The following is an 11,201-nucleotide window of genomic DNA, read 5'->3' as shown; positions in this document are numbered from 1 at the left end:
GCACTCCGCCATCTAGTGACTCGGAGCAGAAACGTCCACTATAATAAGAAAGCCCGCCTCTAAGCTGTGATTGGTCGGTGATAAGTGTGCTCACGAAATGTAAGTGCTTAGACATTAAAGCGAAACACACCGATCAGGCATAACATTATGACCACCTGCCTAATCTTGTGTTGGTCCCCCTTTTGCTACCAAAGCAGCCCTGACCCATTGAGGCATGGACTCCACTAGAAGGTGTGCTGTGGTATCTGGCACCAAGATGTTACTGGACTTAAAGGATTTACAGGATAGTTTTGATAGATACTGACCACTGCAGACACCCCATAAGAGCTGCAGTTTTGGAGTTGCTCTGATCCAGTGATCTAGCCCTTGTCAAACTCGCTCAAATCCTGACGCTTGCCCATTTTTCCTGCTTCTAACACATCAACTTTGAGGACAAAATGTTCACTTGCGGCCTAATATATCCCACCCACTAACAGGTGCTATGGATGAGGAGATCATCAGTGTTATTCACTTCACCTGGTAGTGGTCATAATGTTATGGCCGATCAGTGTATGTTAGCTGTAACGGACATTAGTCTGATGTCCACCGACTTAAATGTCTATTATGCGTCTTTCTTTTTCTATCTTTTTAAAGAAGAATTAGAAAAATGATAATTTGCGTAACAGTTACTGATTTTATCAGATATACTGATTTTTGATGTAAGGGGGAAGAGGTTAAATTTTAAATTGATAAAAGTATATTTTTGGATGTAGGTGTTTTGTGTGTCTGTATTCCTGTGCTCCAAATTCAATTAAAAAATATTCTATATATATTTTTTATATATACATAAAAAAGTCCATTTTGTCAAGTCAGACATTAATCAAATTTATTGGAGACGGCACATTGTTGTTAAAAACACCATTTTTTCCCTACAACATGAACAAGAGTTATTTGAATGATAAATAATGTTTACAGTTATCACCAAAGCTAATTATTCTGACAGGAAAACGCATCTAAATGAACTGAAATATCAATTAATTAAAATGAAAATGGTGCGCGTGAATTGAGCATAGATTACAACAAAAGTCTTGGTTTTCTGGAAACTTACTATTTCGGAGCAATACAAATTAACAGTTAAGACTAAAATGACACTACTTCAAGGTGAAAACCAATTAAATGTGTGCAAACCAATGCTAAAATGATGTCGTTCTCTTGTTTTCCTTCATCGGTATTATATAAACATACTTCAAGTAACCTGCATATGCTCATTATAGCATCATCTACCGACGTCCTGCTGATCTCATCCCATCCCATCCTGTGACTTTGGAATTGGAAGCTTGCGACACTGGAACAAACCCAAGATATATTAGTTAGCCAAAACCATCTGAGAAAGTGCTAAGAAAGACAATAAAATGCTTGAGCACTTACAGTTCAGTCTACCTTGGGTTCATTCTGTACAGGCGTGAAAATGGAGAAGGGAAACAATGTAAACAGAAATGCAAAAAGATCATGTGCAGCATTAGATTAGACTTAGGCTTTGCATTTATTGTAGACCTAATAATGATATTGAAGCATGGAGCTGTTTACATACTGAGGGGCCAGGAAGCTCTTTGGCAGCTGGCTCAGCTGGATGAATAGTCCTGCTTCGCACCAGAGTTTGAAGAACTGATATAAGCGTGGCATAGTATAGAATGGGAAAGTTAAAAAGCAAGATTATTTTTGATGATGTGAAATTTATTACTAAATTATGGCTGTTCATATTTACATAATCAACAGTTGCCTTGTGAGGAATTCTTTATTTTTTTAGTATGTAGTCATTAAATAAAGTACATGTCTGTCTATAGCATACTTCGTAATCTTGGAATTATAAGGCTTTATCTGAATTTATTGGCAAAAATAAGTTAACGGGAAAAAATGTGTTATGTTCCACTGAAAGTCTATCTATCTATCTATCTATCTATCTATCTATCTATCTATCTATCTATCTATCTATCTATCTATCTATCTATCTATCTATCTGTTTGTCTGTCTGTCTGTCTGTATACACACATCAAATCACTGCCATTCTATGATGGAGACAGCAAAAATCATCCTCATACCCTCTCTGGTGACATGTTCTACAGTTGTTATGGCCTTCCCGTTCAGATCGCAAACCATGCTGTCCACAGTGGCTTCATGTTTGAGGAACAGCGGTCGCACCAAACGCCTATACAACACCTGAGAGCCATTCCAGGGTACTGGAGCCATGCACCATAGCAAAAACAAACACTAACAATACAGAGGGACAAGATGGATTTCAAATCGCAAAGATTTAAAAAAAAAAAACATTAAATAATGCATCAGTTTAAAGATTTCTCATTACTGAATGAAACTCTCTGGCAGCACATGCACCTACTTTGCACAGATAGTAGAAAGGACACCAGGACAGGAAGATGTCTGAGAAGAATTCCCCCACGCCGAAGACTCCATACACCACCCAGTAAGTTAGCCACTGTGTGTCATCATCTTTGTTTGGACTCTCAATAGCTTTAATGCTATATTAGGCAACATGAAGCAGCAAAACATGACATTATCAGCTCCAAGTCAGCTATTAACAATTCTCATTTTTTCATCATTAATTAAAAAAAAATGAAACTGTAGAAACCTTACGAATAGTATGCAGGGTAAACAAAGCCAATCAAGTTGCAGATCAGAGAGGCTCCATATCCAAACAGTAAATACAGTCCTGTTGCAGCGGCAGTTCCTATGAACACAACAGGTATATAGCACAATAAGCAAATTAATATTTCATTCTGGAATTAATAATAATTGTTAGATGGTGCTGTGTATAAAACTAATTCCAAGTGAAAGAGTCCAGGTACATACCTGGTTAGCGTTATCATCTTTTTTGCTCTAGGACATTGCAGTCAAAGTTAAACTGCAGTTTTATTTTTAAGGATATTTACATCAACACTGGGTGAGTAAAATAAAGATGTGCTTATCAATCTAAGCATAACCAGAGGAAACAGTGAACATTGATGTGTTGTAACAGTAACATTGTAGCTCATGGCTTATATTTGCATAATTTTATGCTTTGTACTGGTGCAACACGGTTAGCTGATTAGATAATTGATTAAGCAGGTAGAGGTGTTTGTAATAAAATATATATATATATATATATATATATATATATATATAGAATATTTTACACAAAAACATTCTGTGTGTATGCTGGTGCCATGTGGTGGACTGGCATCCAATTAAGGGTGAGTTATCCTGCCTTGCACCCCTTGTTAGGATAAGCTCCAGATACACCTCAAACCAGACAGAGACAAAATGCTTATTGAAGATACACCGATTAGCTATAGCATTATAAGCACTGACAGGTGACGTGAATAACACTGATTATCTCCTCATCATGGCACCTGTTAGTGTGTGGGATATATTAGGCAGCAAGTGAACTTTTTGTCCTCAAAGTTGATGTGTTAGAAGCAGGAAAAATAGGCAAGGGTAAGGATTTGAGCGGGTTTGACAAGGGCCATGTTGTGATGGCTAGACGACTGGATCAAGATGGTGGCTTGCTCTGATGAATCACGTTTTCTTTTAAATCACGTGGATGGCGGGGTGTGTGTAAAGTGCTTTCCTGGGGAACACATGGCACCAGGATACACTATGGAAAGAAGGCAAGCCGGTGGAGACAGTGTAATGCTCCAAATTCCCCAGATCTCAATTCAATCGCACATCTGTGAGATGTGCTAGACAAACAAGTCTGAACCATGGAGGCCCCACCTCGCAACTTACTGGACTTAAAGGATCTGCTGCTAACATCTGGGTACCAGATACCACAGAACCTTCAGGGATCTAGTGGAGTCCATGTGTCGATGGGTCAGGGCTGTTTTGACAGCAAAAAGGGGGACCAACACAATATTAGGCAGGTGGTCATAATGTTATGGCTGATCGGTGTAAATGAATGAACAGTATATAGGAATGTATAATCTCTTGTGGCCTTTTTTGTGCCTATTTTGTGACTGCCATATGACGGCAGCAGGAGGCTTAAGATTTTAGAATAACATTAAGACATTTGCTCACAGCAAACAAGCAGTAAGTGAAAACAGACATGTTACAGATGCATCAGTAAAGAAAGAGTAAAAAGGGGGACTGTTTACACTTTCAACATTAAAATAAATTTAACAACTCCTTCCACTGTCTTGCAGGTGAAGAACTGGAAAGAGAAAGTGTAAATTATAGTATTCTAACTGATCAATTTTAAGGTCAATAATAAAGACCTTTTGGAACTGAAAAGTATTTGGAGATTATCTGGAAATTAAATAACTCATAATTTTGTGGATTTTTTTCCAGCATTAATATTTGACATAGACAGTTTGAGGGTTTTATTACTTGAGATAATGAAGCAACATCTGTGTACTTTTTTTTTTTAACTATAAATCATTATTATTATTTATTATTATTATTATTATTATTATTATGTCTCAAGGGGATGCAAACTTTTGCATGCACTCTTCAGTAAATAAACAGCCACGGCAGATCCATCTCTTAATTGGATTAACTCCACCTGTCTCTCTCTCTCTCTCTCTCTCTCTCTCTGTTTCTGTCTTTCCCTCTCTTTCTGTCTCTCTCTGTTTCTGGCTCTCTCTCTTTTTTCTTTTCCTCTCTGTTTCTCTCTCTCTCTCTCTCTCTCTCTCTTCTGTTTCTGTTTCTCTCTCTCTCTCTCTCTCTCTCTCTCTCTCTCTCTCTCATATTCCTCCGTTTGAATGGGAGATGTTGTAGAGAGACAGCAAGCCCAATCCAACAGTGCCACTTCAAATAAACCATCATCTTACCTATGACAAGTAAACGCTTCTTAATTCCCGTCTTTTCTTCGACTTTGTTGAGGAAATCGGTTACAAAGTTCTTCTCATTCAGAAAAGTATCGACGCGCTCTTTTACTTTTGAGAAAAAGGAAACCATGGTGACCTGTGTCATGTCAAGGTATCGTCAAATACCACTGACAATACCTGTTTAGTTAAACAGTCAAATGCATGAACATGAACTAAATATAAACAAGCTACAGGTAACGAAGCGGAGATTTGATGACAGGACAAACCGCGACTTCCATCAATCCGCTTTATGCAACAGACCTGACTTCAGGGTTGCCAGATTGGTGCGGAAGATATTTCGATTCCAGTAATCAAATAAGCCGTCAAGATATTTTTTAATCACATGTATGTTTAACCAACCGACTCTAACCAAACAGCATTTAACCATAACACTACAATTGTATATATTTTATTTCTACAAACATCTTGAAAAACTGACAGTAATCACTGACACTTCATTTCCTTTACAGAAAAGTCACGTTAACGTAGCGTGAATAATCGCTATATATATATATATATTTTTTTAATATACGTCATATATAGACTTTCCACCTGAACTTTATTGTTGCCATGTGATTTATACAATTAATTTGTTTTACACGTAAGCAGTCTTTCATCAAGGGTTGAGATCATGATCAATTTCATATTCTGTCTGATTTCATTATTTTGGCAACCTTAGGACCAGCAGACTGCCTAAACATTTCAATGTAAAACTTTCACTGTAACAATTCAGTTTAATTCTCAGAATGTCTCAGAACCAAGTCTGAATACAGAAAAAATATTTTGTCAATGTACAACTAAATAATAATAAAATAAATGATATTCATGAGCCATCATTTTAACTTTAGCAGAACTCTTATTCCTGCAGATTTTTTAAAATTCTGTTCACACTAAAGATGATGGGCTCCCTTTTGGGTCTGGTCCTCTCAAAATTTCATTTGAATCAATATGATTGAGTCGATTAATTTATTATTTAATATTCAATTATTTAAAATTCAATTACACCGATCAGGCATAACTGCCTAATATTGTGTTGATCCCCCTTTTGCTGCCCTGATCCATCATGCACTGTGTATTCTGACACCTTTCTATCAGAACCAGCATTAACGTCTTCAGCATTTTGATCAACAGTAGCTTGTCTGTTTAATCGGATCACACGGGCCAGCCTTCGCTCCCCACATGCATCAATGGGCCTTGGCCACCCATGACCCTGTCACTGGTTCACCACTGTTTTCTCCTTGGACCACTTTTGATAGATACTGACCATTGCAGACCAGGAACACCCCACAAGAGCTGCAGTTTTGGAGATGCTCTGATCCAGTCGTCTAGCCAACACAATTTGGCCCTGGCCAAACTCGCTCAAATCCTTACGCTTACCCATTTTTCCTGCTGCTAACACATCAACTTTGAGGACAAAACGTTCACTTGCTGCCTAATATGTCCCACCCACTAACAGGTGCCATGATGAGGAGATCATCATAAAGTTATTCACTTTATCTGGCAGTGCTCATAACGTTATGCCTGATCGATGTATTCAGTAACTGTAGTGACACTATTTAGAAATGCAGTATAAGAATCGAGTTGGTGATGGAGGCGTGAGAGATAAAGTTCAAAGTCTAGCTTCTATTATATTTCTATTTTCTCAATTAGTAACTTTCTAATGAACTAGCTTTCCAAGTATGTTATAGTAGACTGTATGGAAGGTGATGGCGTAAAGCAATTATTTAGAATATGTTAGAAATGATTGGATTGATTTTCTCCCAATGTTCTGATCACAAAGCCTTTTGGTCCTAGAGTATTTATTTATATAATGATTTATTGCCTCAGGGCTTCCAGTGGTTTTCGAACATGCTACACACAAGATTTTAAAGCATAGGAATGGCTCTTAAGGTAGCTCTACAGCAAGAAGAACTCATTAAGACAGTTTGGAAAAATATGGCATTCATGAATGAAGATAAGTCTTAAGTAGACCAGGACAGATCTGGAGTAGGAATGGACCAAATGGAAATGGAAGAATCACTGTGTAGTCTGCTGTGCTATTTGTATCCTGATGTATTTCATGTAAGCTTTTCACCTGAATTCTTTTGATAATCATATCAGCATATTACAAAAGATGATATTGTATTCATGTGGTAGATATATTTGTGAGAGTGAAGCACAGCTCAGGTTACAGGTGGGTTTATAATGCCAGCCAGCTATTTGGAACAAGCCATTACATGCCTGTAGTGTAAAAACAAGGAACTGGAGAGGCGATGTCAGGCTACGCTCAAATCTCTTCTCATTTTCATTTCATTACAAAATACCCGTAGATAAATATAAATATCAGTTATGGCAGCTTACAAAGCTTCTAAGTACATTTTGTACATATGCTGCTACCTTTTCTGGGTAAGTCATTTTTTATAATATCCTTGGTGTGATATATATTCCACAGACTTTTCATGGAAGCAAGACCAAGACTTCAGTTATTAATGGAAAATAAGGTGTTTTATCTAATAGCTAGACAAAAAAATAAAAAAATATTCCTAGACATTCTAAGTAAAAAAAGTTTTTCTTTTTCAAGGTGGCCAGTTGCGTTATGATTGGTGTGGGCATCTATGCTAAAGTAGCCAAGGAAAACGGTACTGAATTTTCCTTTTACGTATGTATATATATATATATATATATTATATTGTTGCATTTAAGCTTACAAAAAATATCTTTTACAGATGTAGTGGATAATTTGGCAACAGATCCTGCTCTCCTGTTGATCTCTGTAGGATCCCTTACATTCATTATAACATTCCTTGGGTGTTTCGGAGCACTGAGACAAAGTGTCATACTGCTAAAAATGGTGAGAAGGCTGTGATATACTCCATCCATTAGCAATGTCTTGCATGTGTTGTTTATTTTATTAATGTATTTCATCTTGACCACATTTGAAAGAATGAATAATAATTATTTAATATACTGTACTATGCTTTTAGAATCCAATAGAAAGTCTTTGTGATATTTTGGATTTTTTTGGTTCTTTGATTCAGTTTAGCTTTGTGTTCATGTACACTATGTGCTCTTTGGTGGTTCAGTAGTTCAGGAGTTTCTGTCTGCATTAGGGATGTAACTGAATACAAATACATTATTGAGAATGAACACATAATGGATAGAAATACAGCCACGAATTGAAATAGAAATAGGAGGCGCAATTTTGAAAGAAAACAGATTTTTGGAACAAACAAAGACCCCAGTTAGGAATATGGGAAGTCCTGCATGACACTTGTACGGCTTTCAGGGTTGCTGTGGTTCAAATTAGGTTGTAGTTTGTATATATTCGGAGCATTAGAACCTACTAAATTTGCTAGAAAATATTATCATAGGCTCAAACTAAAATGAAATACTGCAAGAGTGTGATTAATTCACACACGTGACAGTGCTTTACCAGTTTTTCCAGTGTTTCTGGGAGGCATAATAGTAACCTTCACACCCACTTTAGATTGAATTCAAATAATGATGTTTGTCATTGGGTTACACTTCTAATCCTCACACATACATTCAGCATCTTTATATTTTTTGATACTGAAGATCTAAATATAAATCCTTTTGGATGCCACTGTACAAAGTTCTCTAGGATACACAACCTTTCCAGTAGGTGGCAGTATTGGACAGGATGTATCTGAGTAGGGTGGGGTCTTCATGCACCTGACAGTTAATATCCTCTTGTTCACCAGGTTGTGCTTGCTCAGTGTAGTATTTGTTTCAAATTAGTGACCAAAAAACTAATCTCAAATTTTCCGAATGCTCACAAACTTGTCCGACCGACCATGTCTTTTTGTAAACACCTGAATCGATCTAATTTGAGCTCAATCTGAATCAAATTTCAACTGGATTAAAAGGGGTGGTGTAAATTCTGAAATGATAATCATGTAAATAGGAAAATTATCCAGGCAAATGCTTGAATCTGACGGTTTTCTCAATCCAATTAAAAATACCTTGCACACATGTGCAGTGAAGTGGTGTGAACGCGTTAACATGCGTTACAGAATATAGGCAATGCACATGTAAACAAACATATGAATCAGATTACAATGCAATGGGTACATATAAACAGTACTTTCGTAACCTGCAATCAGATTTAATTTGTTCAGATTGACAAAACTGGCCACATGTAAACATCCCTATCGTTTCTTTACTTCATTGTGCACTTGGACAACACAAAATCATTTACATGAGGTTACTTCACTTCTTAGGTCATTGCTTCAAAATGTTTAAATATTAAAAATTTCTACTTCTACACATTTGATATGATATTCTTTTTTTGATGTTTTCAGTTTATAGGAATTTTAACGGTCATCTTGTTCCTGCAAATCATTGCTGCAATTCTGGGCTTTCTCTTCTCAGACATGGTACACAGTCAAACTAACAGAATTGTAATTAATCAATTGCTTTAAACGATCCTTTCATCAGTTTGTCTTTAACCCTCTCCCAGGTTCTCTGGAGGACAGAACTGCTCATGAAGAAAGCCATTGCATTATACCGAGAGGACATGGATTTAGAAAATGCAATTGACTTTGTGCAGAAAAAGGTAACTTTTATATAATATATATATATATATATATATATATATATATATATATATATATATATATAATTTTTTAATTCAAGTATATGCAACAAGGCTTTGAACTTCAAAAACTTCGTGATGAATGTACAATGTCCAGGATGAAATTTCTCGGCTTGTACTGTAATGTAACTGATATTCCTTTCTTTATCTCACTGCAGTTCCTGTGTTGTGGAGTGAGTTATTACTCAGACTGGTCTCAGAATGCATATTTCAACTGCTCAGTGAATAACCCCAGTCTAGAAGCCTGTGGTGTTCCTTTTTCCTGCTGTGTACGGCAGCAGAATGAGGTAAAGCATTTTATTTCATCAGCAACAGACATTTGAAAACTACAGACTTTTAAACTACAGACATGGTGGCTTAGCAGTTAGAAAGTTTGCCTTGTACCTCTGGGCATGAGGGTTTGATTCCTAGCCTTTGTATGTGGGGTTTGGATATTATCTTCAGGGCTTTCCTCCAGCAGGCCAAAGATGTGTGTTGTATGTGTGGCATTTTGAAATTGTCTGTACTGTGCATGCAATTGCCTTCTATGATGGGTTGCCCCCCTGCCATGTGCCTACAGTATAGAGTCCCCTAGGATAGGCTTCCTCTGCCCATGTGTAAGATAAGATGTAGAGAAAATGGATGGATATCTTGGGTGAGAGTCTTACTCGGTGATCTACGTACTTTGTAGTGAATTTTAAGAAAATGTGTCATCTCTGAGGTTTGGTGTTTATTAGGTGTTGTATGGTTTTCTTTACAGACTGTGTTCAATTCCATGTGTGGCTACAAAACTCAGGGGACGGAGGAATCCTTCATCAAGAAACGCATTTATATCAACGGCTGCCTGAAGAAAATAGTGCAGTGGGGGAAACAGAACCTGCTTTTGGTTGGAGGGATCAGCATCGGCTTGCTCTGCCTCGAGGTGAGAAGTGCCTTTAAACATTTTTTTTATTTTACGTTTCTCTGGAAATTCATCGGAATGGTATTAAAGATGAGTCATATACTCACCTACATCATGAATGTACTGAAAGATTATTATAAAATACCCTAAGGCACTGCATTCCCGGTGGGAAATCTTGTAGTGACTTGTATGTTTTCTCCATTGCAGCCCAAGAGAAAAAAAAAAGCAAACAGCAGAATGATATCAAGCTTATGCACAAATGTATTAAAATCAATTGGAATAAGTCTTACAACTGCAGCCGGTTAGGATCTTTCTGATATCTGCTAATATTCTACAAGATTTGTAGAGTACATAGAAATCATGCTTATTATAATTGGTCGGAATAAATTCTTCATTCTCATGAATCCCAAAAGTCATGTTAAACATATTGTCTTTTAGATATGTATGATCTCATTGGCAGCTGTTCAGCTCCGACAAATCCAGGAAATGGCGAAGGAAGAAAATTCTGAATCAAAGAAGACGTGATTTCAACTTATTCTGTGGTATTACCATATCATTGTGTATATATACACAGTTCGGCTGGACTAGCACACACACGCAAGCATGCAACGTATATAAGAACTACTAATGTGAACTTTCTTCAAGTGGAAGATGCTTTTTAAAAATTAAGGCTGTGATTAAACTTTGGATTTTATTTGTCCTTGTAAATGAACCCTTGACTGTAGAAGTTTTACTATGAAACACATTTTTATATAGTGTTTATACATTGTTAAAATACGAATGATGTTAATTTTGTAAGAAAAAAAAAATGATTGGAGATGATAACATGCTTTTTAAACGTCAATAGTATCAATAAAACACATTTTCAATACTCAATTAGTATTTATCATTA

The 11,201-nt window shown here is 36.6% G+C and overlaps 2 protein-coding genes across 2 annotated transcripts; one reads left to right on the top strand and one right to left on the bottom strand.

Moving 5' to 3' along the window:
- Positions 1–920: 920 nt before the first annotated feature.
- On the bottom strand, positions 921–5,067 carry reep6 (receptor accessory protein 6). Its single transcript, XM_058401379.1, has 7 exons — positions 4,800–5,067; positions 2,629–2,722; positions 2,375–2,513; positions 2,079–2,247; positions 1,571–1,644; positions 1,408–1,431; positions 921–1,324 (listed from the first exon to the last, which is right to left on the bottom strand). The coding sequence occupies exons 1-6, from the start codon at positions 4,939–4,941 to the stop codon at positions 1,411–1,413; spliced, it is 639 nt and encodes a 212-aa protein (XP_058257362.1). The 5' UTR covers positions 4,942–5,067; the 3' UTR covers positions 921–1,324; positions 1,408–1,410.
- Positions 5,068–7,061: 1,994 nt separating this feature from the next.
- Positions 7,062–11,060, top strand: zgc:113223 (uncharacterized protein LOC541424 homolog). Its single transcript, XM_058400439.1, has 8 exons — positions 7,062–7,220; positions 7,396–7,453; positions 7,541–7,665; positions 9,137–9,211; positions 9,295–9,390; positions 9,588–9,716; positions 10,169–10,330; positions 10,748–11,060. The coding sequence occupies exons 1-8, from the start codon at positions 7,164–7,166 to the stop codon at positions 10,832–10,834; spliced, it is 789 nt and encodes a 262-aa protein (XP_058256422.1). The 5' UTR covers positions 7,062–7,163; the 3' UTR covers positions 10,835–11,060.
- The last annotated feature ends 141 nt before the right edge of the window (positions 11,061–11,201 follow it).

This window comes from Hemibagrus wyckioides, linkage group LG10 (assembly GCF_019097595.1).
Source record: "Hemibagrus wyckioides isolate EC202008001 linkage group LG10, SWU_Hwy_1.0, whole genome shotgun sequence".
NCBI classification, from domain to species: domain Eukaryota; kingdom Metazoa; phylum Chordata; class Actinopteri; order Siluriformes; family Bagridae; genus Hemibagrus; species Hemibagrus wyckioides.
The sequence above is the reverse complement of the archived record's forward strand: the minus strand, read 5'-3'. Positions and strand labels throughout refer to the sequence as shown.

Coding starts and splice junctions, on each gene's coding strand:
- zgc:113223 (XM_058400439.1), top strand. CDS start 7,164: ATGGCAGCTTACAAAGCTTCTAAGTACATTTTGTACATATGCTGCTAC. Junction 9,212..9,294: donor GCTTTCTCTTCTCAGACATG/GTACACAGTCAA, acceptor ACCCTCTCCCAG/GTTCTCTGGAGGACAGAACT. Junction 9,391..9,587: donor TTGACTTTGTGCAGAAAAAG/GTAACTTTTATA, acceptor ATCTCACTGCAG/TTCCTGTGTTGTGGAGTGAG.
- reep6 (XM_058401379.1), bottom strand. CDS start 4,941: ATGACACAGGTCACCATGGTTTCCTTTTTCTCAAAAGTAAAAGAGCGC. Junction 2,723..4,799: donor GAAGCGTTTACTTGTCATAG/GTAAGATGATGG, acceptor TTGTGTTCATAG/GAACTGCCGCTGCAACAGGA. Junction 2,514..2,628: donor GTTTACCCTGCATACTATTC/GTAAGGTTTCTA, acceptor TGCCTAATATAG/CATTAAAGCTATTGAGAGTC.